Genomic DNA, 27,535 nt, shown 5'->3' with positions numbered 1-27,535 from the left:
CCAAGACTGGCCCACCCCCCACTCAACTCATGGATTTCATCATGTGCAACAGTATTTTTTTCATAATCATTCAGACTGGTTTACATGACCACTGCTTGACTCCAATCATTCAAAACAATGTTTTTTGGTTTTTTTTTTTAATTCATTTTTTCTTTATTTGGACAATATATATATATACATATGTACAAAAACATCTACGCCTACTTTTTTTTTTTTTCCTTTTCTTTTTTTTACAATTTCATGTGATTTACAAAACAGGACAGCAAAATAACTTATAAAGGATACGAATACTGTACAAAAATAAAACTGATTAAACTGTTGGAAGTTGGTATTTTACAGTGTTACAGATCACTAGTCTGTAAAACAGCATTTTGAAGTATGTGTCCAGTCTGGTGTATGCTGGGCTAAGTCCATCTGCAAACTGAAAACAGATCTGTAATACAGGTCATGAAAAACTGTTCAAAAAAGAAGTATGTTGTATAGCTATACCTTTAAAGCCATGACTTCTCTATAGTAATGGGCTTTCTTAACCAAAGAGAGGAGCTGTCCTAACTTCAGCACTATTAAGTATTTCCAAAATAGTACAACAAGTACATACGGTATTAGAGAACCTGATTTCCCTTTTGTTTTCCAACACTTGAAACACTCTTCAAAACTCAACTTCAAGATGCAAGAACTAACCTGCAGTTTATGTGTTAAGAGCCATTGTTTGCTTTTACTAAAAGAAAAAACCCCCAAACCCCAAATGAACAAAACAATGAAATGAAATCTCCAAACCTGATTATTCCCCATATGTATTCAGTTAGTGGTTAATGAATTGCAATCCCGTCTGTCCAACGCTGAAATACAGCATATGTTACAGCAAATGGGCTGCCATTTAGGAAGGTTTTTTTCAGAAACAGGATCTTGTCACATGCAATGACGGCGTGCGCCTGTATGCCCCACTGTCCCATGGACCAAAGTACCCCCCGCCTGTTGATTCTGTCAGACTTTGCAGGAACGATGCCGTTTCTTTAAATGTGCGTTCTACCCCAAATACGCAAGGTGGAAACCATAAATCTGGCCATTTACTTCCATGTATCGGTTAATCTTGGTAGCTAAGTGACCAAAACATCTACATACTGATTTAGGAGCTGCTTATCAGCTGTGGCTTCCCACTGTGGTTGACAGGACGTGAGAGTGTCTTGTATTTCACAGGATCAGGCCTTAATTTTCCAAGTGCTGTATCTGTCCTACAAAATGGCAACAATCCAGACTGCAGGACGGACTTTGAAATTTTGTGTGATCTTCACAGAGAAGAATGAAGATGAACGTGCACGCACCTTTGAATCTCACCAGGCTGCACGTGGCCCTGACCCCACTCAACAAGGCAGCATTAACAGTACTGGTAAGCAGAACACTTTCTGTATTTCTAGATCAACAGAAATACCGAGGCTACCTATTTTTATTAGGAAGAATGTATGTCCCCACGACTCAATTTGGACACCAGAAATTAAAAGTTTGGTTTCTAAAATAAATGTTTCAAAAAGCTGAAACAGAGGTAGAAAGTGTGCTTGGTTTCCTGATGTCTTCACTGAAGAAAACACATCCCTTTTTATTCCACAGACTGCTCAATATCCCCAATGCCTTAAAAGCAGTTCTCTTCACATAGACGGAATTTATCATGAACGACACAGGTAAAAACACTATATGCAAACTGATTTCTAATGCTGAAAGCCTTATACAACTGTAGAAGAAAACACTCTACTCTCCGAGTTCATTTTTTTTATGTTCGTTTCTAGGAAGCAAGCTTTTTATCAGGTAAAACAATAAGATACTGTAATTGCAGGTGTACTAACAAGATTTTTTATGTACAGAATTTTACAAGATGACCTAAATTCATCTGCAGTGGAAACACTTCGAGTTTCAGTGTGATTACTCACGAGATGAATTTGGCCCTAAGTCTCTATAGTAGGGCTGCACCTCCCCTTCCTCTTCTGGAGGAAGGGGTAAAAACCAAACAGGAGAAGAATGTTTCTGGAAAAAGTAACGTGTAAACAGAATTCTCCCTCCTCTATGCAGCTGGGGAGGGAAAAAAAAAATCACTGATGACCTCTTACAGTTCATGCTTTTAACATAAAAAAACCAATGAAATACTCAGCTAATGACCACGACTTAAAAGGTTTCCTTCAGTGATCTTTCTGCTCCTCTGAAAGAGCAGAAAGTAGCTTTAAAATAAAAGTAATATTGCCTTTATCGGTGTTTGACGTGCCATGCATGACACGGGTACAACGCAAAGTACCAAGAGAAGCTTATGTCGTAAGGAGTATTACGACACACCTTCTGTGCTGCATTTCCAATTAGCTGATGGTTTTCCCCCATACTCTATAGAAACAGCGATCAAGAAATACAGGAGACCTTCTGAAGCGCTCCTTACAATAATTTCAGCTGTTTCCATTAGCAAAGCGCTCTTAAGGAAAGGTCTACTCTCTCCATAAGCACACAACTCCCATAGGACTCAGCGGGAGTTAGGCAAGGGTATGAAGAGAATAAATCTTTAAGGCAAGTGCAGGAAGAGAAAAAACCTTTAAAAACCCAGCAGTTTATAAAGATGGTAGCTGCTGTTATGCATCCATTCAAACAAAACAGAGCAGAATAAAGCACTGTTAGTGGCATTTCTATAGTACAGTACTGTATGTATCGACACATTAAAAGTATAAGATCAATTGAGAGACGTGTGCTTCTGCTCCTACGCCCCCGCCACATTATCTAGGCTGATTTGTATTCTTCCAGGTAAATGAGGAACAGAGCTAAATACACATACGGCCAGAAAATGACTGAGCTGTTGTGGGGATTTTTTGCTTTAAGTATCTGCTTGAATTATACAGGTTCTTACTGGAAAAGTGCAGCTTATATTCAAAAGTATAGTTAATACAAAGAAAAATTAAAAAGACCCATTTACTTTAACAGGCCTTCGTGAGTATAAATTCACCTTATTCAGTATATCAATCAGATGCTATTAGTAACATATGTAATGTTTCTCTTAACAGTCTCTTTAAATGCAGGATCGTTCTGAGACAGAAGTAAACCCACTTCTACAATGTGCTATGGAGTTTTTATCTGAGAGTTATTTATGTGACTCGGAAAGTGGTTTTACTCGACAAACTCTAAATACAAGCAGCATTACACTGTTCAACAAAACATGTTCATGACACAGCAATCACGAAGACCTCGGGGTCACGCTACTGTGGTGGCACAGGCCAGGCCATCCAGTCAGACGTATGTACACCAGCGTCAGTGCCTCCCGTTACAGGAGGTGGTCGCCTCCTCTGCTGGCCATCCCTTCCCTCCTCTCACCCCTGCGGTCCACTTGCTCCCGACCGCTGTTCCCAGCGCAGGGTGGGGAGGTGAAGGACGGGGAGGGGGGCACGGAGTACTTGGTTTTTATTTTTTGAACGTCGGCTACTTGTGCTTTCGGATGGCAAGGGCAACCGGTGCCACAGCAGACGCTCGTGCTCCGGCGCCGCTGCCTGCACCCTCGCCGCGGCTCGCCTCCTCCCCGTTCCCCTCCCCGGGCCAGCCCTGCCTTCACAAGGAGCTGCCGGAGCTGGACTTTTTGGATCGCTTGATCATGCTGGGGTGAAACTCGGTGTGGCGGCGGGCGTGCTTTGTCAGGTGGTCGCTCCGCATGAACCTCTTCTCGCAGAGGGGGCACCGAAACTGCTTCTCACCGGTGTGCGTTCGGTAGTGCCGGGTGAGCTCGTCGGAGCGGGAGAACTTTTTAAGGCAGTCAGGCCACGTGCAGGGGAATGGTCGCTCGCCTGCGGGGAGGAAAGGATGACAAGAGATTTAGGGGGCGGGGGTAATGCAGGCCGGCACGTACCAGCTTCACCGAGGAGCCAGGGAACACGCTGCTGAGGGGAAAAAGCTGCTTTTGTTTTCTGCCGTGGTGGCAGCGTCTGTGGAGTTGTTGACTCGCTTCATCGGGTTTCAGTCTCACCTCCAGCAGAAGCCAAAAAGCCCTCCAACCGCATGAAACTTGCACTCTGGTGCAGAACCTTACGTGACCCCAAAGACTGTCAAAACAACAGATGAGCACTGCCTGTGCCTGTACATTTTTCATGTCGGGCTCACTACAGCAGTTTGGGAAAGGAGTGCCAGTATTACTCCTCTGACACTTCCACTCTGCTGAATAAAATCATTTGTAACCATTAGAAAAGAAGCCAAAACAAATCCTTCACCTAGGACAAGTCACTCCAGCCTGGGGACAACTGAGCGGGGAGGGATCGGGGAGAGCGGTGCAGCCTCGGGGCTGCGAACACGTAGAGCAAAACCGCCGCGGCCGCAGAGGGAAGTCCCGCGCCCCCCTCTCCGCCCTTCCCCCCGAAATCCAAGCTGCTCCAGGGGGTAAAGGTCTCCCCTCAGTCTCTCAGATGGCTGATTTCAGGACAGGAAAACTACTTCATTATTCACAGCTCTATCGGTATAAATGTTTGCTATGACGGTGAAGACCCAAACTGAACACCTTAACCTAAACCATACTGCACCTTTGCTTTTAAAAACAAAGGTGTAAGGATTGAACGGCAGTCACTGTTCCTGGCACCCCACATCCATGCAGTTCACCTCTGCAGGTTGCACAGGCTTTGCCTACAGGCACAGACCCAACGCCTCCTGACCGGCAAAGCTGACCCTAGTCCATGGCACAGACAGAAATCAAAAGGCATTTATGTTCACACGAAAGCTTTCAGTCACAGACATCATGCACCGCTGCAGTTTGATGCCTTAATTCCCTTTCTTAAGAGTCTCCTGAAGGGAATATATATGACAGCTATGTGACAGCTATTTATAGTCAACCATGAAATATAAAAACTACTCCAGGAGTTTTCCAACTTGGAAGAACTGGAAAGAAACCCAAGAACTCCAGTATTTCTTGGTGCTGTGAAGCTTGGCACAACAGGCGAGCTTGCTTTCTATTTACTATCACAAGAAAGGGAGTAATTTACAAGGAAGCGTGCCTTGGAGCCCTCCCCAAACACAACAGCAGTGACAAAAGGCTAAAGACTCGAACGAACAGCCCAGGCACCAGGAGGACAACCAGCAGTGGGAAGTACCTGCAGAGCCGTAGGGAGGAGAAAGGGGGCTGGAGGGAGTGACTGATGGCATCCAAAAGCCCAAGGAGAATGAGGATCGACCAGGTAAGCCAAGATGTAGCTGTATCACGGGCCCTGAAGGCCCTAGTGAGCCTCTCTTAAATAATGCAGCTGTTTTCATGGGTTAGGCTCCTAATGATACAGTGCTCCCTGACAGGCGGCTGCTCCATCCCAGCCCGACCAGCATGCAGGGGAGCTGCAGCCGGACGAGCAGGACCGCGCAAGTTACAGCACTCCCTCGGGCAGATGCAGCACGGCTGCTTCCCCTGAGCTTTCCTTCCTCACCTCACAGTGATGCTGGTCCTCGCTCAGGGGAGAAGGATGCAGAGGGAGCAGAGGGAGCCAAGCCAGCCTGGTGCCCGAGCCCAGTGGAGGCACAGCTGCCAGCCATCCTGACCCGGGGCTATTTTTTTTTTTTATGAACAGGTTTCTTGGCTCCCTGCTGTACGCTTTTAAACATGGTTGGAAGGCTTTCCAAACAGCCACCACCTGTACAAAAGCAATTAATTAAAAAGGTACGTAGGCTTACACATGCGTGAAGGCCGTGACCGCAGCTACACGGCCGAGCAGCACTGGGAGCCGTACAGAGCACTCGCATCGGTGCCCACCGTCCTCCCCTGGCTTTGCCCTGCCCAGCGCCTGCCCTTGGAATCCAAGGCAAGCGTTTCACTTGCGCTGCTCTTTTGCTGTCTCTCTCATGGTTTCTGCCACAGCTCGTGGGAGCAGGCAGCAGTGGGAGGCGCAGAACAGCCTTCTAGCTCCCCCTGGGAATGTGGGAGAAGTGCTATACATCTTGCATGTGCCGAGGCATCTGGTGTGTGGCTCTATGTCAGGCACTTACACCCCAGAACAGTGGGAGCAGCTCAGGCACCCTGCACCATCCCCAGAAGCCACATTTCCAACCGTCTACCTCAGGACAGCTCTTCAGCCTGCAGCAGTGCCTAACTGTACTACAGGGAGACCAGGTGCCTAGGCTGGATAACAAGGATCACCGTGTTTGGGGTACAGTGTCCACATTTTAGGCACAGCAGTATCCAACCCGGGTGCCTAAAAGCAGTGTTTTGACTCTGGCCCTATGTAGCCCTCAAGAAACTGGGCTTCCCCCCTGCCCCCCTTCCTGGAACTACAGATGGGAAGACAAAATGGAGCCTGGTTACTGGAATTCCCTCTGAAATGTGACTGGAGCAGCATGACCTCCATTATCGCTACCCCACACACCCATTTCACCTGCCAGAGGAAAGCACTTCCAGGCTATGCAGCGTAACCACAAAGCTTTGGGGAAAGGCAGGGCTCGCTCAGGATCCCTTGGACATGTTTGGCACTGCACTCCCCGGGGAACCAGCCCTGAGCTCGGCAGGGGGAGTGCCGAAGGCCATCGGCAGCATGGCGCGGCGGAGGCATGCCTTGCTACCGATGGGAGAGCCACCACGCACCGGGATGGCGAACGCAGCAGAGGTCACTGCCAGAGACGAGCGGCCACGCTCCCTCAGATGCACAAGAGCTACTACCAGCACCCGCCGCCGAACCTCCAGGTACAGTGGCAGAGAATGGCTTCACCGCCTCGGCAATACAAGCCCGTGGAGACTATCACAGCCACTTTGGAAACACATATATGAAAGCAGGCCAGGCATAATCCCTGGCACCAGGACGCGTTAAACTCCATACGTCTCAGAGCAGAGAGACGAGGGGGAGGGAGGCTTTACCAGGCCCTCAGGGGTCATCTCCGAGCCTGAAGATCTGCTGCTCCCCTCGGTCACAAAGCCGTGACGGATGACACCAGCCCAGAGGGATGGTGCTTCAGTGACGGACTAAAGAGGTGCAGAGCAGCAGCGGGGTGTGTGCCCAGGAGGCTTTTAGGGCAAAGCAGAGATGCCTGGTGACACGTGATGATTGTGCACTCAGCAAAGCCGGTCACTGTATTGGCTGGTTGCATTTGACACACTATTTTTTAAAGCAGCAGAGACGTTTGTGGAAGAGTCCACAGAGCAAACTGGTCTTGCAATTCATACGCAGCCAGGCAGGCAATGGCACACAGAACTGCAGTGCAAGCTAGTGCTGCCTCCATCTGGAGATATGGATTTCTGTGTCAAGTCTCGGTGAACAAGTATCTTTCCCATATGATTTTTCCCCTTTAGTTTTGGGAGTAGTAATGCTAAAGGTTGAAATGAGCAGAATGAACCATCAAAAGAGGGTGCTATTATACGCCGTTTCCTTCAGTAGCCATATGCTACTTACATTTTAAGATATGCCTTCGATGGGATTTCCATCAAGAGATGAAGGAATGGCCAATGGTGTATCACAATTCCTTAAAACTATGCGTGATAGGATCTGAACACAAGAGAGACAAGATGTAAATAATCTTCTCTAAAAAAAAAATATGTATCTATATATATCCAGGGCAGCTTACAGAACTAACAAGTGAAACAAACTGATTCACGGGTTATAGGAATAGCTGCATCTGCAGAATTCCTATTCTTTGTCCTGTGTGCCACCAGGAATGTAGTGGGAGACACAGTTTATGCTGAGCACAAGCTAATGGTGGCTCTTCATGGGCAGTCTCTGGAGTCTGGAGAACTCCTGCTCCTGCAGCCCTAGCTTGCTTTCAATCCCATATGGATATAAAGGCCACTGCAGATCCCTTCAATCTTTGCTCTCTTGCTTCACCTGACTGTTTCTCCCTGTCCTTTCCCCTCACCTTCTACTGCAAATGGTTAGTTTCTTCTTTCTCTGCGAGTTTAAACTCCATATCCAAGCTGCTTTGTATGACCTAAGGCAGGTCCACTTTATTTTAATCCATTTCCATTTTATTCTGAATAGACGGTAAATTATTTAGCTTTTTTGCCCTACCCTGGGACATTCCACATTTTTCCACATTGTAGTCTTGTGCAGGAAGGGTTTCTGAAAAAGAATACAGAATGGGCATTAGCAGGCTTGTTAATAGTACAGGTAGTACTGGTATCCTGATTCATTATCTGCATTCTCACTACAAAATGCTACTTTAGATGTGGATGACTGAGGTTAGGAGCTGCAGTTTGTGGTGGCTTTAACAAAGATGAATTCATTTGGACAAACAAGAGATAGAGACGTTCTGAGTGACTTTTTTTTTTTCCTGGGAGGGGGGAGGCTGTGTTTGAAGAAGCTGGAAGACAAAGTTGATGATCACACACTTGGGCAATTCCCTTGACGTGTAACGGGACCCACGCTAGGACTGGTGCACACTGTGCTTCTGTGGTGGAACAAAGTCCTAATTTTACATCAATTACTAAAATTGTTTGAGCCCTGGCTTTACAGAAGACATTCAGAGATAGCTGTTGGTGTGACCTGCAGCCACCCTGCCTGCGGCACCTGCCCTGAAGCCCAGCTCCTCTGAACTGCGGCAAGGTTGACCCCTCCTGACAGAAACCTGAAGTGGCTGATGGGGAGGAGGGAGAAGTGGAAAGCACACAAATATGGAAAGCCCAAAGAGCAAAATCTCTCGCCACCAGGCAAGAGCAAAACTACTTCGCAAAACAGGACTGGCATAATCAGCTTGGCATGATTCAAACGAGAGAATCTAATCCCCACCTCCATCTTCCAAGATCCTCCTGTACCTCTGTGGCTGCTGAAGCTTGAAATTTCCGAAGAAATCTTGGTACCCTAGGAGTAACTGGTCCTGAACTGCAATCCTTGACTTAGAGACAACAATGATGAGCATTTCTTTTTTTTTTTTTCCCTGTGATCCCACTCAGCCACCACTCTTGCATGTCTCAGTGTCTCCTGAAGTATGACAGGTTCTGTAGGTGGTCGTCAAGACCATGGTCCAGTTTATTGCAATAGGAAAAAAAAAAAAAAACACAGTAGGCTATATTCCTTGCCACAGAATAGCTGCTACGTCAGGTCTCTCTCACTTCCCCCCCCCCCCCCAGTGCATTGCTTGCCCCACACACCCTGAATGAGGAATTTCCTGTGGGACACTGGATTTTGACTGAGTGTCCTCACACAAGACATTCTGGTGAAGAGGGATATTACAGACATCCGTGCATCCACTTTGGGGCAGAGAGACTGGAGGCCTTTCAAACCGCCTTCTTCCTCTTCTGAGATATTCCAAAATCAGATCATTAAAACATGTGGCAACCACAAGGTGCAGACGCTGGTGCGAAACAGCACAGAGTGAGATCAGCGGTGAGAATGCTAGGTACCATGTGCCTGAAACAAGGGTTTCTGCAACACCCAAACCGTGGCCTCTGGTCCGGCAAGAGATCAAACAGACACTGCCTGTGGGACAGGCAGACAACGGATGGGTTGCGGCAAGGGGTTTATTCCACCAGCACTCAGGACGAAACATCACAGGATGATCCGAGTGTTAAAATGCCACTTTCAGCAAGTATTTAGACCGCTCTGACATTCTCAAAACCACCACTCAACAGCTGCTTGCACATGCAGGTGTTTGAGTCTCTTTCAAAAGATCAGATGCAAAACCACCTGCTAAACCCACTGCTGTTGAGCTGCTGAGAGCCTACATCCCAGCGAGACTGAGTCTTGCTGTTACCCTCATTTGACACAGCAGCAGATGCAAGGGATATCCTTACAGCTTCTATGCCATATCACAACCCTCCCTGCCTGCCTTTGGGGATTTCTTTGGGGGACTGTGCCTCCTTACATCTATCTATCTATCTAATCAGTCGGGGAAGCTATCTGGGAGAGGAGAGACCTCCCCAAAGCTCACCAGAGAGTTAAATCTACACTTTCATAGCTGAAAGGAGTGCCCTCAGCAGTATACCCTTGGGTACGTGGCACAAGTTCCTACCTCTTCTCTTTTCCTATCTTATCTCCATTTGAACTTCCTTTGTTTTGCAGTAATACTTAAATATTAATTGAGCAATAGAGAGAGACCAAATCCTAGCCCGGTGCTTAGGGCACTCACCTGGGATCAAAGAGCACTGGGTTTAGGCTCCTCTCCTGTTTGAATGATTAAATGCTCACTAAGTGGGAACAGCTTTGACAGGGGAAGGAGGAATGCAATTTTACGTGCATTCAGGAAGATAATATAATTTTTGTTATTTCACTATGAATTTATTAGCCAGACTGTTCCCTCAAGTCTAAGGTATTTATAGAATGTTCTCAGGCTATTCACAGTCATCATTACTAGAATATAGATGGTGAACTACGCTACCACAAGTAAACACTATCTATCTGAAGTGTGCTTTGCCATCACTGCCCCAAACTCTGTCCATTTAATCTTAACTTGGCCCCTCCCTGCTCTTCCAGCTGCAGGTCCGGGAGCTGTGCGAGGCCACCAGCGGCAGCCTGGTGCGCAACAGCACAGCAGCCGACGAAGGGGAAAAATCGTTCCCCCAGGGATCCTAACAGCTGGGGCTGCAAGACACACAAGCTAACAACAGCAGGAGACACTCACCACACAGCCTTCAATGCCACAGCACAACAGCATGCAGGAACTCAGTAAAGCTGCATTTTCAACACATCCATCTGGAAACACGAGTCGCACTCTTATGGGTGATGCCTGCTCAGTGCTTCTGTCCTACATGTGCACTTCTTTTTGTTGACTCAATGAATATACAAACCTTTCTGGAGTGCTTTCCCACTGTGAAACATACCTCTGCTTAGTGTTTTTATTTTTTAGCAGGAAAAAAAAAAAAAAACAAAACCAAACCCCAAACCAACTGGGAGTCAGGCAACATTGAACTTAATCTTGAGGATTTCTGCCTACCTTACTCAGCTGGCAAGACTTCCAGTCAGTATGATCCTGTTTCTCTGAGACCTGGAAACATGCCCATTAGAACACCATCAATTTGCACATTTGCATTAACGCTTGAGAATGGGCATTTCAGATGGAGGTCTGAATTTAGCAAAAAAATGCTCAGTCTTATTCTCAAGGATCTGGCAAAATGACATCACATGAACTGGATAAGAGGGGCTTAAAATGCTAAATTTCAGATTATGCTCCCACAAAATACCCAAAAAAGCTCCCAGCAAGCAGAGGACTGTCAACACATCAGCATCTGTACAGTCTGTTGAGCTAGTGATAATCTAGAACACAAATAACAAAGCAGCACAGTCAAAACCAAACTGATACGGGGGCTGGATTGACACCGTGATAGCTAGATTGCAGCACTAGGCAGCTGCAGCACTTGCCTTTCATTTCTACCAGAAATGCTCTTCAGCTTCACTGTGCAGACTGCCAACCTACAGGTCCGTGCCTCTGCCTACAGCCCTGCTGCCACGCATCAGTGAGAGCCAAATGCCAGGACAGCTCACGGGTGCGGCAGCTGCCCGATGTAACAAAACTCTTGGAGTTGTTTGGATCCAGTCTACGCGATGATGCAGTTGGCTGAAAAGCCTAGCTGAAGAAGGTGATCTTTTCACACATTTGGTTTTTGTGTGTCTAACCTCTTAATTAGATGCAGACATGAACTTCCCATTGATCTGCAGCACCACAAAGCACCTGGGATTCGCCTCCCCAGGCAAGTGAACTCCTACAGGTCCTGTATGAGGAGGCATCTCACAAACTAGCTTTATGGTACCTTCTCTGTCCCTCTTTCCTGATGTTCTGGTTTCAGCTGGGATACAGTTAATTTTCTTCTTAGTAGCTGGTATAGTGCTTTGGATTTAGTATGAGAAGAACGTTAATAACACACCAATGTTTTGGTTGTTGCTGAATGGAGTTTACACTAGCCAAGGACTTTTCAGCTTCCCATGCCTTGCCAGGTGCACAAGAAGCTGGGAGGGAGCACAGCTGACCCAGACTGGCCAAAGGGCCGCTCCATACCGTATGATGTCAGGCTCAGTATATAAGCTGGGGGCAGTTGACCAGGGGGAAGTGATTGGTGCTGGGGGACAGGCTGGGCATCGGTCGGCAGGTAGTGAGCGGTTGCATCACTTGTTTTCCCTGGGTTTTGTTCCTCTCTTTGTTGTTGTTGTTTTCCTTTTCACTACAATTTTTATTATTATATTTCAATTATTAAACTGTTCTTATCTCAACCCATGAGTTTTCTTACTTTTGCCCTTCGGATTCTCTCGCCCACCCCACCGAGGTGGGGAAAGTGAGTGAGCAGCTGTGTGGTGCTTGATTGCTGGCTGGGGTTAAACCACCACACCTGACCAGGAGAATCTGCTCTCAGCAGCCACGTGCCCTTTAACTTGCTTGTATTCACACCATCATAGCAAACATTCATTCCTTCAAGTTTGTTTCTCCTGCCAATTTCTCTCCCTCTCCCTGTCGGTATCTTGCCCTTTGCTCCGTGCTCCCTCGCCCAGGCCTTCTGACTGAGATTGCTTGTTTACTCCTGTATGCGTTTATTTTCCTTGGAAACCCTCTGGCCTGCACAACCCTCTCTGTTAAGCTGCCCGCCCGCCCCCCCCATATCTTTGAGGTTGATAATAACCCTACACATTACCGGCCATAATCAAACCTCTAAAACTACCTATTTAGAGAAGTCCGTGCATTTTCAAGGTAACTCTCTGGGTACCTGCTGTTGCTTGTCATTTTCTTGGTCAGCCGAGTCCCTCGCTTTCTCCTGGCCTCTGCACCTCTTCCAGGGCTTGGGTCTTGTGCATGTCCTGCTGACGGCCTGCGCCTTTTTCTATGCTCTGAAGGGAAAGTCTGCAAGACTTGGTCATGCCATCTCAGTGCTCAAGGCTGCCAAGCAGACACACCACTCATAACCCCTCCTGCCACCGCCAAACTTCAGCAGAGTTTGTGTCCCCTGTGCTCCTGTAACAGCGTCCCATAAAGGATGGGGAAACCTAGGGTATGGTCATGTTGGACAGGATCCCTCCACCTGCCTTCCTGACAAAGGCGTTTTGGCTTGCAAGCTGTCGGGGATAATGCCGTCTTTTTCTGTCCTACACCAAGGGCCATGCACCTCAGAGATACTACTGGGGACAGCTCACGGAGAACAACCTTACCTGCAATGCTCTTCCTGCTCAGGACACCGGAACTTAAATAATAAATCCCAAGTTACTTTCGGATGGTAGTGAAGGCAGCAGTTCACTTTCAGCAATATGCTTGTCCTTGTATCCCCAGGCCTTTGCAAATTAATATGTTTTGAACGTAAGTACACACGCTTGACGGAAGGAAGACGTGCCTGATCATATGGCAGAAACACCAGGGGCCTGGTGAGGAATGAGAGGACTATCCCCCCGGGAAGGGGCACAGTTCAGACTTCCTCGGCTTCCTCCTACAGGTCCTGCTCTACTCAGTCACACCGCCGAGTTCAGTGGGACCGGCGGCTGGTGCAAGCAAGGGGGCTGTCTGCACAAGAAGGATGTGCAGCGCCATCCACGGACCTTGTTCTGTTAAAATCAATGCAGAAGAATTTCTGATGGATGGCTGATTTGGGTCTTCTGGAAACTGAACGAGAGTCATCATCAAAGGGCCAAGCTTCAAGCAAACAGTTATACAGATATTTTTAGTCTCAGAAATAGGCAATGCCTTTGAAACAACAAGTTTAAAGAATCATTGGTAAGATATAGACCTCTAATCTCTGAGCATCGAGTCTTTGATCTTCTACTCTTCTACCTTTATTTGGTATTTTGTTTCTTGCTTTGTATTAGCTTACCAAAGATGGTTTGGAGAGTTTTTAGATTGCCACTATTACACAGCACAGAGCAGTATCCAGAGCTTTCCAACTTCCTTGGTTAGTATCCGTGAGTAAAGAGAGCTGTGGCTGCGAGCAAGCTCACAGGTGTGAACGGAAATCCTAAAGCCATTTTCTAAGATAGAGAGGCTGGGATTAAATATTAAACATTTAAGACCAGGCAGCTTCTACTGGTGACTGTATACCTCCTTCCACTAAAGGCTACATAGCAGCAAGAAACCTGGTTGGTGGCCTGCTGAAAAATGGCAGGTAGATGAAAGCAATTCAAGAGGCTCAGATATACAAGAGAGAAATTATTTGGGAAAAAAGGAAAGAAAATGGTACTAAGGAGGAAGCGTTAATGCTCTGCAATACGCCGTTATGAATAACTCCGGAGGTCCCATTGAATCCCACTCTTGCTAAGGAATCGTTCTGTCATCCATAAAAATAATTAACATTAGCAGTATCGTTTAGCATTTCAGCTAGCTACAATTAACTGTTCACATTAGGAATTTCTAATAGTTCATTACCGCTGGATGTCTGTAGCGGTTTTAATCCCACAGAACTACAGTGACAGTGTATCAGCACGTCTGAGCCGAACACCTCATCCTTGGAGCGAAGGCCACCCACTTGTGCGGAGCACATGCTAAACCTCACGCCGCTTCAGGAGATCCTTATTATAACACTGCTGCTTACGGCAAGCCGTGTGGGTTGTACAGTACATGAATTTACATGTCATCACCCAGAATACTATCCCAGTCAATGTCTATTTTGGTTCCCATATCGGGGTGGATATCTGAGCACGGGGTAGTAAGTGGAAATGATGCTAATGCATTTTCTTTGCCACTTGTGAGCCAACATTTTGCAAGGCATCAGTTACATTCAGCCTCCAAAAGAGCATCAGAGCTGCAGCCTCTCAGCCGGTAACACAACGATCCTTGGCACCGGTCCCGAGGTCAGTAGAGGGTCACCGCTGACCATCCTCTTTCCCGGCTCAGGGAGACAGTCTTAACTGCCTAACCGCAGAGCTCGCCGCCCAGCCACGGCCAGTAATCCTCCTCCCGCTGATCTCTGGAGCTAAGCGCCCAGCAGATCTGCCAGCAGGGCACAGGTAGGCGACCAGCACCGGGTCTCCTCCTCTGCAGCGCACGTACACCGAGGCGCCCCGGGAAGCCAGGGCAACGCCAGTTCAGCGGGAGCTCGGCTGTGGCTGTGCCCGACCCAGGCTGCGCTAAACGCTACAGCAATGCCTCGCGGTACGTTCCCCGGGTGACAAACTCGTGTTGTACCTCACCACTTACCATCCCTGCCAACAGGCAAAATCCAGCAGAGAACCGCCATCCACGGAACAGACGTGAAGCACGCGAAATAGGCGCTGGCAGTGTTTGTCTCCCTCGACCCGCTCCCTCCCACGCTCGCACGCAACCCTTTAATTTAGAGCAATTTTTAAGCAGCCTTGCGTACTGCCCTGTGACCCCAAATGCAATTCGGACGCGTAAAGGTTTTTATTCGGCCGCTTGCACTACAGAGATAAAAACCAAAACCCCACCGAAACCCCAGACAGGCAGGTCCGCAGCTGCCGTCCCCCCGCGCCGGCAGAGCCGGGGGCGGGACGAGCCGCCGCAGCGGGGGTTCCGCCGCCTCCGGCTTCCCGGGCGGCCGCGCCCTTCCCAACGCCGGGGCGAGGACGGGGGCAGGGGCGCGGGCAGCCGGAGGGACGAAGCCCTGGGGGATGACGCCGCAGCTGGGTCGCGATACCCGACAGGGCGAGGGACAGCCGGGCAGAGGGGCGGCCCGTCCCCTACGGACGGCGCCCACACCCCCTCGGCCGGGGGCAGCGCCGGCGTGGTTTGGGGGGTCGCCCGGCTGTGCTCTGCACCGGTTTTGGGTGATGGGCCCCTCAAGCTTCGCCCCCCGGCCCCTCGCCCGCTGGAGGGGGGCGTGCCGACCGGGCCGCGCCCCCCGCTCCGGCACGGCGGCCCCGGGGCGCCCGGCTCCCCCCTCCCCGAGGCTCTGCGAGGGCGGGGGGCGCACCGGGGAGCTGCCCTGCCCCCGGCTCGTTTCGGGAACAGGCGCCCCACTCCGCCCCGCGGCAAGCTGCCCGCGCCGGCAGAAAGCCCGGTGCCCCCCGCCCCGGTGACTTCCCCACCGGCGCCCCGAGCGGGCTCGGCGTCCCCCGGCGCGGCCGGTGCCGCGGCCGCCAGCGACAGCGCGGCCGGGTGCTGCGGCGCCCGGCTTGGGGAGCCCGGCTTGGGGAGCCCGGCCACCGCCCTCCGAGCCGCCCCGGCCACCCGAAGTCTACTCCGCTCCCCGGCGGCCGGCAGCCGCTCCCGGCCCGGGGGGCGGCAGGCAGGGCGCGGCGGGAGGCGCTGCCGCAGCCCCGCCCGGGGCGGCCGCCCGCTCCCGCCGGACCCGGGGCGCCGGTCCGGCACCGGAGGGGGGGGGGGGGGGGGGGGGGGCGGGGAAGGGGGCGGGAGGGAGGAGGGGGGGAAGGGGAGCAGGACCCCGCCGGCGGCGCGGGGAGGCAGGGCGGCGGGGGCGCGCGCGGGCGGCGGGCGCGGCGCCGGCCGGGTTCACCCGAGGACACGCGCTCGCTCGCTCCCTCCCCGCCCCCCGCTCCCTCCGCCCGCCGCCGCTGCCGACCTGTGTGCACCCGGTAGTGCGCCTTGAGGTGGGAGGACTTGCCGTAGACCTTGCCGCAGCCGCTGTAGGGGCACTTGTGCCGCTTCTCGGCCGCCAGCTTCCCCTTGGGGGCGGCCCCGGCGGCGCGCAGGCGGGGGGGCGGCCCCGGCGGCGGGCTGCGGGGCGGGCTGGAGCCCGGCTCGATGGCCGCGTCGCTGTCGGAGCCCGCGTCCTCGTCGGGGCTCTCCACGCTGTCGCTGCAGACGGAGGGGGCGGGCAGCGGCCGGTACTTGTTCAGCTCCAGCAGGCTCTTGGCGATGGCCAGCAGGGCGCAGTAGTCCTTCCAGGCGTCGCGGGGGTCGCGCAGCTCCCGGGCCGCCTCCCCCTCGCCCGGCACCTTCAGCCGCGCCGCCTCGGGCACGGCGGAGCGGTTGGAGATGGAGACCAGGCACTGCGCCGCCACGAAGTCCACGTAGGCGACGGCCGACATGGTGCGGCCGCGCCCCGACGGACCGGGGGAGGGGGGCGGGGAGCTCCGGGCGCCCTCAGCGCTCGCCCGCCGGCCCGGCCGCGGCGCCGCCGGCAGCCATGGCCCGCCCGCGGCGCGGGGAAGGGCGGCGCGGAGGCAGACGGGGCGCGGGGGCGGCGGAGGCGGGGGGGGGGGGCGGAAATAAATCGCGGGGGCGCCGGGCAGGTCCGTCACCGCCGCCCCCCCGGGGGCGGCGCGCAGCCGGCGGGGGGGAGCCGGCGCGGCCGGCCCGGGTCCGGCGCGGGGGCCGGGGGAGAGGAGAGCGCCCGCCGCGCGCCCCCCGCGCCGCGCGCCGCCCGCGTGCTCCTGCCCGGGGACGGCCGCGCCGAGTCCCATCACGTCAGGTTCGGAGCCCCCTCCCGCCCCCCCGATTGGTCAGCGGGCAGGGCCGGCCGGCTCTGTTTACCTTCTCCCCCCGCCACTCACGGCGCCCCTTTTCTGGGGGGGTGTGTCCGCCCGGCGGCCGCCCCGCCAATCCCCGCGCTCCCTCCCCAGGCCGCGTGCTACTCCGGGCGCCCCGCCGCGCCCGCTTAAAAGGGCGACGCCGCCGCGACGCCCAAGGCGTGGGGGGGCGCGGGCGCCGCGGCTCCCCCCGCCGCCGCCGCCGCAGCCGCAGCTGCGCCGGCGGCCGCGGCCGCTCCCCGGCCCAGTCGGCGGCGCCCCCGGCCGCGGCCCCGCGGGGGGAACGGGGGGCGGCCCGGGGCGGCGGGGCCGCTCGGCGCCGAGCGGGTTAAGTGCCTCCCTGGAAGCCCTACGGTCCCAGCAACCGGCCGGCCAATGGAAAGTGAGCCGGCTGATGTCACTGGCAAGGCCCCCGCCAATCAGCGCGGGGTTCCGAAGGGTGCGCAACACTTGTAAACCCGGCGGGCGCCCGCGAGCCGCCCGGCCCCGCCCACCGCCCCGCGGGCCGCGGCCGGCAGCGCGCGCCCCTGCCCGCGCCCCCGCGCCCGCCCGCGCCGCGGGAGGCCGCTGCCGAGCGGGGCTGGGCGGCCGCGGCCCGGCCGGGACCGGCGCCCTCCTGCCCGCCGCGGGCGGAGCTGGGCGCCCGGCCGCCCCGCGCAGCCCCCCGGAGAAACGCGGTGCCGTTGCACATGTCGTCGTCGTAGCGTCACCACCGAGGCACGGAGTTCCTTCGGGCCCAGGAACGGGGGCGGGCAGAGAGGCCCCCCGTGCCCCCCGGCAGCGCTGCGGCGCTCCCCGGGTCGGGCCGGTGGCGCGAGGGGAGCTCGCCCTTCCGTCACGCACCGCGGGAGGGGCGCTGTATGGCGTCATGGAAGAGTCGCCGCGCTGCGCGGGCAGCGCGAGCGGCCGCGGGGCTGGTCAGGGACGGTGCCCGCCACCCCGCGCAAGCGGGCTCGGGGGAAGCTGCCGTCGCTACCCGCACAAGGCGCCCCCCCTCCCCGCCTCCCCTCCGAGCTGGCTGCGCCTGGCGAGGGTTGACTGACCCCCGCTCCGCAGGAGGGAAGCGAAAAACCATTTCCCGGACCGAGCGCTGTGTAAAAAGAGGGAAAGAAACTGCCGCCACCCATAAACGAGCAGCGCTGGGACGTGAATTACGTTAGTTCGTATGTTTGGCTGTTGCGCGAGTGTCGGGGAAAGGCTCTGCCGTTGGGGTGCCAGACGTAGCCCGCTAACGCTGCGCTAGTCAAGGTGGAGCCAGGGTGCCTCTGGGGTGGCGGCACAGCTGCCCCAGCGCCCCTGCGGGGCGGGGGAGTTTTGCTCCCCTGTTGTGAACTGCGGCCCAAGGCGACCGAGCCGCGGCGGCCCAGGGCCCCTCGCTGACCCCCACGGACCTCGGCGGCAGCCCGTCCGTCCCCGCAAAAACAGGCAGCGCCCGAACGGTAAAGAGCTTCATGGGTTGCTGCTAATCTCCTTAACTGAATGCGGAAACAATGAGGAAGCGGCCACAGAAACGAGGCAGCGTTGCTCTCTTCCTGCAGGAAATAAAAAAAGAGTAGGTGTCGGCCATTTTGTACGCGAGCACGCTAAAACTCTAGGTACAACCTCAGGCAATAATTATCCTTTGTCATGGGTAATTGGTATAAGGCTGAAGCAATTTTGCATATCACAGCTGGGGGAAAAAAACCCGCAAAACAAAAGAACTAGTGGCTACATCTGTAACTGGATCATCTGTAGGATGATGAAGATCAAACAGAAAACGTGAACAGAGCAACATACCTAACCAGGCGGTCATCAAGGGACGAATGTCACTTTTGCCCATTTTTCCCAGCTGATCCGGCATCCGTTAGCCTCCGGTGCTTACGAGGCACCAGGCACAACAAGAGGCCGCGATGTCTGGGTCTGATGGGAAGGAGGAACAAAAGGGGTTGTCATTCCTATACCACTAATGCTGTTAATATACACGTCTTTTTCTGTTTAGTACTGGTGGCTACAGTCTTCTCTTCAGAGGGGCAACAGTACTTTCCACCGAAAGCTGCCCCCTTGGTTCATTAATTTGGATATCCAGGACGTAGCTTCAAGTTGCCGCGCATCAGCTTTTTTCACAGGGCGTTCAGAACTTCTTTGGCTGACACTGTCCAAAAGTTCCCACTAAGAGATGTCGTTGTCCACCTTTCAGTGACACGAAAGTCGCTTCCCAGAAGATGACTTGCCTAATCTGAGTCTGGTCATCACGTTAACAAATCCTCGGTTACATACCTCTTACATTAATTTATACAGTTCAGAAAGGGAAGTGTTAATAACCAATGAAGAAACCTGCCAAACCTTTTTTCTTTGCTAGCTTGCTTGTTTTGGTTTAAGCTAACTCTTGGCATCTAGTTTAGAGGCTAGAAAATAATCTGTGGCCAGTTCCGTAATGAGGAAGCATACCGAGCTTTTAAAATAATTCTAGTATGCCTCCAAGATGACATTGCTTATTAAAGACAAAATAACGCCTTTCATTTTGTTTTAAGCAGTAGTCCAGAGCTCCAAGACTGCAAGCTCATTAGGTCCAAGTGGCACAAAGTGATGCCAGCGGAGTTTTGTACTCGGAGGCGGTGTCAAAATGACCGTGGCCGCTTTCTGAAGTACAGCACACACGTGCCGGGGAATGGGATTGCGCTCGCAAACTCCTTTGACTCCAGACGATCCAGATGATAGGGGCCATAACTTGGATTTGACTGTGGCGATGGTAACATTTGGGTTTGGTTTCAGAGCATCCATTTAATCCATAGCTCAGTGTTTAATTCACAGCAAAGCTAATTTTTCTTTGCAATACCTAGGCTAATCAGGGACGATTATTGTAGCTTGTAGAGATAATAGCTTAAACCCACTACAGCACTTCGATATAGCCCTGACACCTTGGGCGCCTTCGCCACCGAATGGCACTCGCTTGCCAAAGCCTGGAGTCCAAATTCAACCCGCTGTTTATGGCTCCAGACCAGCTCCTCGTGGGCAGATGTTCACCCTCTGCACAGTCCCCAGGTACAGGAACATAGCACATCTGGCCGCTCCTTCCCAGGAGCAGCTGCTCCGCCAGGGCCAGGGTGGAGGTCGTCGGTGGCCGTTTTTGAGGCGGCTGCTTGCCCTCTGAGGCAGAGGAAAGGTGCACAGACGGGAGCTGTTACGGGGGGCGTAAGCGAGGAAGACGGTGACCCCCCAGGCAGTGAGAAAGGCACGGGTCAGGGCTCAGGTCACAGCCTGGGGCTCACGCTTGAGGAGAGGGCAGGGAGATGTCACAGGGGGAAGTAGCAAAGAGGAGAATGAGAAGTGAGATTCAAGCATCTGCAAAGAAGGAGAGGGAGAGAGAACAGGTGTTTGTGTATGTGAAGAAGGCGGCCACCCTTCCCGCGGCGCTCGCGCTTTCTGTACCAGAGAGATGCGCACAGCTTCTGGGAGAGAGGGGAGGCTGCGGAGGAAGAAGGAGCTATTTATTATCTTTGAGGCTTTCAAAAATGTCTTCTGTTTTCAAAAGCGGAAGTTTTCAGAGTAAAAACCGTGTCAGCTCTCCTTTTCTCCACGCCCCCCAAATCTCCTGCACTCTGGCCCTGTGCCTAGAACACTGCACCCCTTTTTTGGAGGATGAGGACAGCACGCAAGTGCTTGGCAGGCACTCTCGGAGAGACCTGCTGCTTGCGGGAGCCCACAGGTTTTTGTGCTCCAAAAACCTCTTCGTGTAAATGACCTTTAGTGCTGCTGTGACCGAGAAGACTCCCTTCTAAGGAGCAAGTGGGTGCATGAAGATCAGCAGGAGTCAAGTCGTTCTGCTTCAAACCTTGTTCAGTTGCTTTCCATGGGCTCTTCTACAGCGCACAGAATTTTCTTCTCTGATGGCGTCTTCCTGCCAAGACAAAATAAAGAAATCCATCCCACTGTATTAATAGTTGCTAATATTTTGAAGGCCAGAGGCTCCAACCGTTATTCCAGTTTCTGCTTTGACTTTTCTCATTCTCCAGGGCCCTTGAAACTACGTGTGGTATAAGCTCCATACGATTTGACAAGATGCTGAGGACTGATCAATGGTTAGAAGTGGCTGAAATTATATGCCAAGATAAATGGCCTGTTTGCTGGCCTCTGTTCTTAAAGCCTGTGACCGTGCTGAAAATTTCTGATGTGATTGATACTGTAGCAGCATTACAGAATGGTAATTCAGCGGTCATATAAATATCAACACGTTGTAAAGTATTTTACACGTACGTGGTATCTTTCATACCGGTGTGTTGCTCAGATTGCCTGCGTGTATTATCAGGGAAATACAGCAACCTCTTCCATCAGACAACAGCAACTAGCCATTGCAAAGCCTGGTGCGGTAGGAATTAAGTGCTTTAACCTTTTGAAGAAATGCGTCACAGGCACCGAACACGCAGAGCAGACAAAAAGTTGCTTTATAAAGCCATCTGAAGTAACAGAAGCCTTCAGATTTGGCTTCCGTAGATCAGAAAGGGAAAACAAGAGTCAGCACAGCTGATTGCCATATAAACGCTTCCAAGACACAGTAAATACGCTGAAACTAGTTTTTACACTAGTAAACTGGCCTTCCATTTTAAAAGCAGCTACACAGTAGAAGGCTACTGACAGGAGACACTTCTGACCTCAAAATCGAGGAGTATGAGGATAGTGGTTTCAAATTCAACTTTTTTTTAAAAAAAGTGTTGTGGATACAGCGCTGTATTGGAGAACACGTTCCTTTCCTGTTTACTACTGAGTGTGGCAAACCATTTGCTACTTGGAGAATTAGTGTTTCTCTGTTCTTACCTTTTACTTTTTCTGGTCTAATTCCATCCACATTCTGCACAGCGGGACTGATTGCAGGTCTCGGTCTTGAGCTCTTTCTAGTATCTCCTGAATCGCAGCCCATGTCCTTGGCTGTGACCGATTCTGCCGATCCTGAAGCCTAGAAAGAAGGATGACTCCTCCCTCCTGGGGCTTACCTTTGCAGGTGGTAAGTACCCAGGGGGTGCCCATGCTTCAATGAAATTACAGCCCACGTGGGCACCAGGGATCTGGATTTAAACTCGGTTTGGGTACTGGTAGCGGGGTAGCCATGGCAGCATTGAACTCGGCGTGGGCTAGCTGCTTGAGTACGCACCCAGGATCCCAGATGGATTTTACAGCCTGCATCAGACACCACCCTTCAGTGCGCGTATGGGTGTGCGAGTCTCAAGTTCAAAAGTAGGAAGCTCGACTGAAGTTAATTTGGGAACGTCTACCTTGAACTGCAGCGAAGACATCCAATGGAAAATGAACTGGCGGCAGAGTCAGCACGTAACATACGTGGGGAATGCGGACTGGGGATCAGCCTTGGTTTACGGCTGGGCTTGAAGGATGTGATTCCACTTGATTCAGTGGTTCACAGTGCTTTCATAAACTGGTCCAAAAAACCCATTCCAGCCCCTGCTTTCTCAAGATTTATACCACTGTAGCAGGGGAAAACAGCTTGTTGTCGTTTCTGTCAGGGAACACTGGGTCAAAGCTCGTCAGGTAAGTTTGTTGAGTGGCTTTGTATGCAAGGCCTTCGAAACGTCCTCATTCACAGTGACGCCACAGCAAGAGTTTGTGGCAGCTCTGCCGTTCCACCGTGGAAGGCTGTCGCGGGGAAGGGATGCCGCGATAACGGGCGAGAAGTAAGCACCGTCAGGCAGCACCGTCAGGCAGCTCACCCCCCCGCCCCCGGACAAGGCGTTGCAATGTTTCATTAAAAAAAAAAAAAAAAAGGGGGAAAAAAAAAAAAAAAGGGAAAAAAAAGGAAAAAAAGAGATGGAAACGCAACAAGCTGAAGTGCAGCCCACGCACTTCGAGGAAGGCGTGAGGTCTTCGAGGATGGAGATGGATCTTCCCTGGTCAATGCAGGCAGGGGGTCGGGCGCAGACCCCCAGCGCGGCCCCTCCGGCCGCAGCCGGAGAGCCTGGACCTAAGGCTCCTCGGCGAGGTCCAGGCTCTCCGGCTGCGGCCGGAGGGGCCGCCAAGCAGCGCTGCCCGCCCCTCCCGAGCTGCCCGCAGCCCCGCTCCGCACTGCGGGCTGCAGGCGTACGTGCGGCGCCGGCAGGGGGCGGTCCCCACCGGGGGGGGGGGTGTGGGACGACGGGACGCGGCATCGCCGCTTTAAGGCTGGGGAGCAGGCAGCGGGAAGCAGGCAGCCGGGTTCATCTGAGGACACAGCCCCAGTTCTCAGAAATCCCCGCGCTGCGGGAACATCGAGCTCCCGTTACCGCAGTTGAACAAACTGCCCTAGATCGGGGGTGCCGGGCCCGCCCGCCACCGGCCCACGTGAGCCGCGTGGAAACGGCCCCCCCTCCCCCCACGCCCCCCCCTCCCCCCCCTCCCTCACCCCACCCCCCCCGGCCCCCGCACCCGCTGCTGCGGTGGCACCGCACGCCCGGGGCTTTGCGGCTGTTTTCCTCTCCGTAATGTATCGCAGCTATTTTATTTTATTGTGGTGTTGGTTTTTTTTTAATTATCAGTATTATTTTTACTTTTTTTTTTTTCACCAAGGGGAGGCCCCTGCAAGCCCACGGCGTCATCTTTCTCAACCCTCGCCGCCGCCGCTGCCACAAAAAAAAAAAAAACCAAACAAACCAGAATATATCTATATAAATTAATATATTTTATAGATAGATATAATTTAGATGTATATATATATAACAAAAATATGTAATATGTAATATATCATATATACATATAAAATATACATCTAAACATTATAAATATAATATATACATATATCTTTCTATATTTTTATATATTATAATATATACCTACTGTACATGCATATTACATATATCATTACATATATACATATATTAGACATATATAAAATAAATACAATATCGACATATTTAAATAATACATTTACAAAATATATGTTTAATTTGGGGGGGGTGTGTTCTTTGTTTTGGGGGGGTGGCAGAGCGCAGTATCAGACCGCAGTCGGGGTGGGCTGGCGGGGAGGGGGTGGGCAGCCTGCGGGAGCACACTTTTTGGGGGGGGGGAGGGTAAGTTTTTGGGGGGGGGGGTATGACAACCCCCGCGCTGGGCTGCTGCGGGTTATTAATAGCGTGTGCGGCGGAGATGCCCCAGTCCCAGCACCCCCCCCCCCCGCCCCGCCACCCCCTCCAGCCACAGCCCGTCCTCCTCCTCCTCCCCGGGAAGGGGACGGGCGTCCCCGCCGCTGGCTCCGCCTCGCCTCACCTCCCGTGCCCTCCGCCGCCGCCTCCATCTTACACCCGCCCGCCCCCGCTAACATGTCCGCCTCCCCTCGCCCTGCCCGCGGCCCGGCTCCCCCGGCCCAGCCGCGGGCTCCCCCCCGGCAGCTGTCAGCATCCCCCTCTTCCCACCCCCGGGCCTCTCTGCGCTTGTGGCGCCCTTCGCTGGGGGTGTGGATTTACTTCGGGGAAAGGCGGCATTTCTCTGCAGAGGCACCTGAATGGGTTTGAAGTTGTCGTTGCTGGAGCGGCGTTAACCCGTCGCCGAAGGGCCTTCAAGCGGAGATGATGTCACGTTAACCCCTCACCAAAACTGAGACGGCGTCACCTTGCTGCCGCAGTAAAGCAGCAGCGGTCCTCCGCCACAGCGCCCAGACCCCCTCGCGTTGCACCGTCGCCCCTGGCCTCGGGGTGCGCGCAGTTCCTGAAAGCGTTAATTTTCTGCAAAGCCTGCAAAGCTAATATAGCAGGTTATTCTCCTCTAACTTAATTGTTCAAGATTTTCTGCATGACAACAGTTCCTGACAGGAAGGTTTTAGGCAGGGCGAGAGGCAGAGGAAACAACCTGGGGAATGCTTGTGTTGTATATCCTGAAGATCAAAGTTATTTCTTAAATGTTTTCCAGTACAGTATTTGGTTTCCAGTTATGTGCAGAAATTTATGTCCTTTCCCTCCCCTTTACTGGTGTTTTTCATCAGAAACAAAAGAGGTGTTGGGGGGGTGTGTGTGTGGTGCGTTGCCTGACTTTACATTAGGCTTTCCTAGCATTCTAGCTGAAATTGAAGATGCCTGTATTGTTCTTCCTGGACGATTCTCCTCAGGAAGCGAGGCTCTTTTACTGTCTCCCGCCATTGCGTTGCTACTACTGCAAATCTTCCAGCAGTGGGAGTCCTGAAGCATTAGCATAGGCTGGCTTTGGAGCTTTCTGAACTCTAGTACTGGGAAGCCATGCTGGATGCTGTCACTAAGAGAGTACTGGCAACTAAATTCACAGTAATGTAGTAATTGCCACTGCTGGTGGCATTACTCAGTTCAGTTGTGAGAGTTTTTCATAGGAAGTTTTAATTCTTCATCAGTAGAAATTCTTTCCAGACAAAATAAGTACCTGGAAAGCAGCTTTGCAGGAGGTCCTGGTGGACACCACGTCGAACAGGAGCCAGCAGTGTGCCCTTGTGGCAAAGAAGGCGAATGGCATCCTGGGCTGCATTAGGAGGAGTGTTGCCAGCAGGCTGAGGGAGGTGATCCTTCCCCTCCCCTCAGCGCTGGTGAGGCCGCACCTGGAGTGCTGGGTCCAGTTCTGGGCTCCCCAGTACAAGAGAGACACGGACAGACTGGAGAGAGTCCAACAAAGGGCCATGAAGATGATGAAAGGACTGGAACATCTCTCCTGTGAGGAAAGGCTGAGAGCTGGGACTGTTCAGCCTGGAGAAGAGAAGGCTCAGGGGGGATATTATTAATGTGTACAAATACCTGAAGGAAGGGTGCAAAGAGGACAGAGCCGGGCTCTTTCCAGTGGTGCCCAGGATGGGTGATAGGACCAGAGGCAATGGGCAGAAGCTGAAACACAGGAGGTTCCCTCTGAACATCAGGAAACACTTTTCACTGTGAGGGTGACGGAGCCTGGCACAGGTTTCCCAGGGAGGTTGTGGTGTCTCCATCCATTCAAAAGCTGCCTGGACATGGTCCTGGGCAACTGGTTCTGCCTGAGCAGGGGGGTTTGACCAGATGACCTTCAGAGGTCCCTTCCAACCTCAACCAGTCTGTGGTTCTGTGATCTGATAGCTGGATGGGTTGGTCAGTGCAAGGTTCAGAGTCAATGTTTGGGAATATGTGACAGGAAAAGCAAAGGGTTTAAGCATACTAACTTCCTTTCATAATTTTGGGTACTGCTGAGTAATACCCTCATATTGTTTCTCCTGTGTTTACTGGTACCGGTGAAGGGGTCTTGTGGGTTCTATGGCTCATGCCCCTAATGCTTTTTCAGCTTTTAGGATTTACTTACTACACAGCCTTTGTACGTGTAGTACAATATGAATTGTACTGTGCTTGAATATGCCTGTGCTTGCACATATGCACCACGTTATCATACATCACCTCTAGGGACAAAAGAGAGACTAGAAAGGCTTCTCTGGTCTTAAACCCATCTTCCTAGTCCCTTTATTTTTCTAAAAGAAGATATCCCTGTTAAAGACAGTTTTGTCTCTGAAAGATGTACCTAAACAATAGGATAGATCCTGGTTTGCAGTCTGGTTATACCAGCACAAGCTTTGTTTAGTAATAATGTTAAGAAGACTGTCTTACGCACTAAGGTTGTCTTTAACTGTTACATTTACCCCAGAACGTGAAAAATGCTATTATAACCCTAAACTGAAGAAAATACTGGACTGATTGTTTATACTTACAAAATGCTTTTCTGTGTAAGGATCAACCATTGACTTTCACTGTCAGTCCTTTTCTATGTCCCTGTTTTAACGTTAGCCTGTACTGAGTTTAGGTAAAATCTCTTCTAGTCAGTCTTGCACTGAAATCAGCTTAAGCTAAAGTCTGTGGCAAATCAGCTTTAGCTAACTTGATTTTGGTTGTTTTCCGAGAGAGCCAGAGGAGGTTTTAGGTACCTAGAGCAGCATATGGGCACATAAACTCTACACAAATTCAAAATTGCAAAGACCTGCTGCACAGCTGACTCATAATGCTAAAAGAGCTTAAACTCCTAACTTCTCTTAAATTTCCCCGATATTCAGCTCCTGGGCTCGCCCTCAGACAATTAGGTCTTCATACAAATAAGCATTCTGTTTGTAAACTTGCCCAGATTGCAGTCCCTGCTAAGAACATCAAGGCAGCTGTAGCAAGCCGGTCAGGCCCATCATGCTGTCTGTAGCAGTAGCCTAGGGAAGAGTTTAAGAAACTGCTTCAAAGAAGCTTCAAAGCAGCTCAGAGGCTTTGTGATATCTTTCCGTTTGATTGCAAAACCCTAAGGAGCCCTTGGAGCAGAGCCTGGGATTCAGATCTCACCCTGTTCCACCCAAGTATTCTAAGGAA

General features: G+C 52.1%; 1 protein-coding gene across 1 annotated transcript; it reads right to left on the bottom strand.

Annotated features, from left to right (window-relative positions):
• Nucleotides 1-165: 165 nt before the first annotated feature.
• KLF9 (KLF transcription factor 9) lies at nucleotides 166-16,956 on the bottom strand. The gene is made up of 2 exons (XM_082336366.1): nucleotides 16,349-16,956; nucleotides 166-3,800 (listed from the first exon to the last, which is right to left on the bottom strand). Exons 1-2 carry the CDS (start codon nucleotides 16,815-16,817, stop codon nucleotides 3,568-3,570), a joined length of 702 nt encoding a protein of 233 aa, XP_082192492.1. The 5' UTR covers nucleotides 16,818-16,956; the 3' UTR covers nucleotides 166-3,567.
• Nucleotides 16,957-27,535: the final 10,579 nt, after the last annotated feature.

The sequence above is a fragment of the Platalea leucorodia genome, assembly GCF_965183815.1.
Source record: "Platalea leucorodia genome assembly, chromosome: Z".
Classification (NCBI taxonomy): Eukaryota; Metazoa; Chordata; class Aves; order Pelecaniformes; family Threskiornithidae; genus Platalea; species Platalea leucorodia.
Note: the sequence above shows the minus strand (reverse complement) of the source record. Positions and strands in the feature narration are given on the sequence as shown.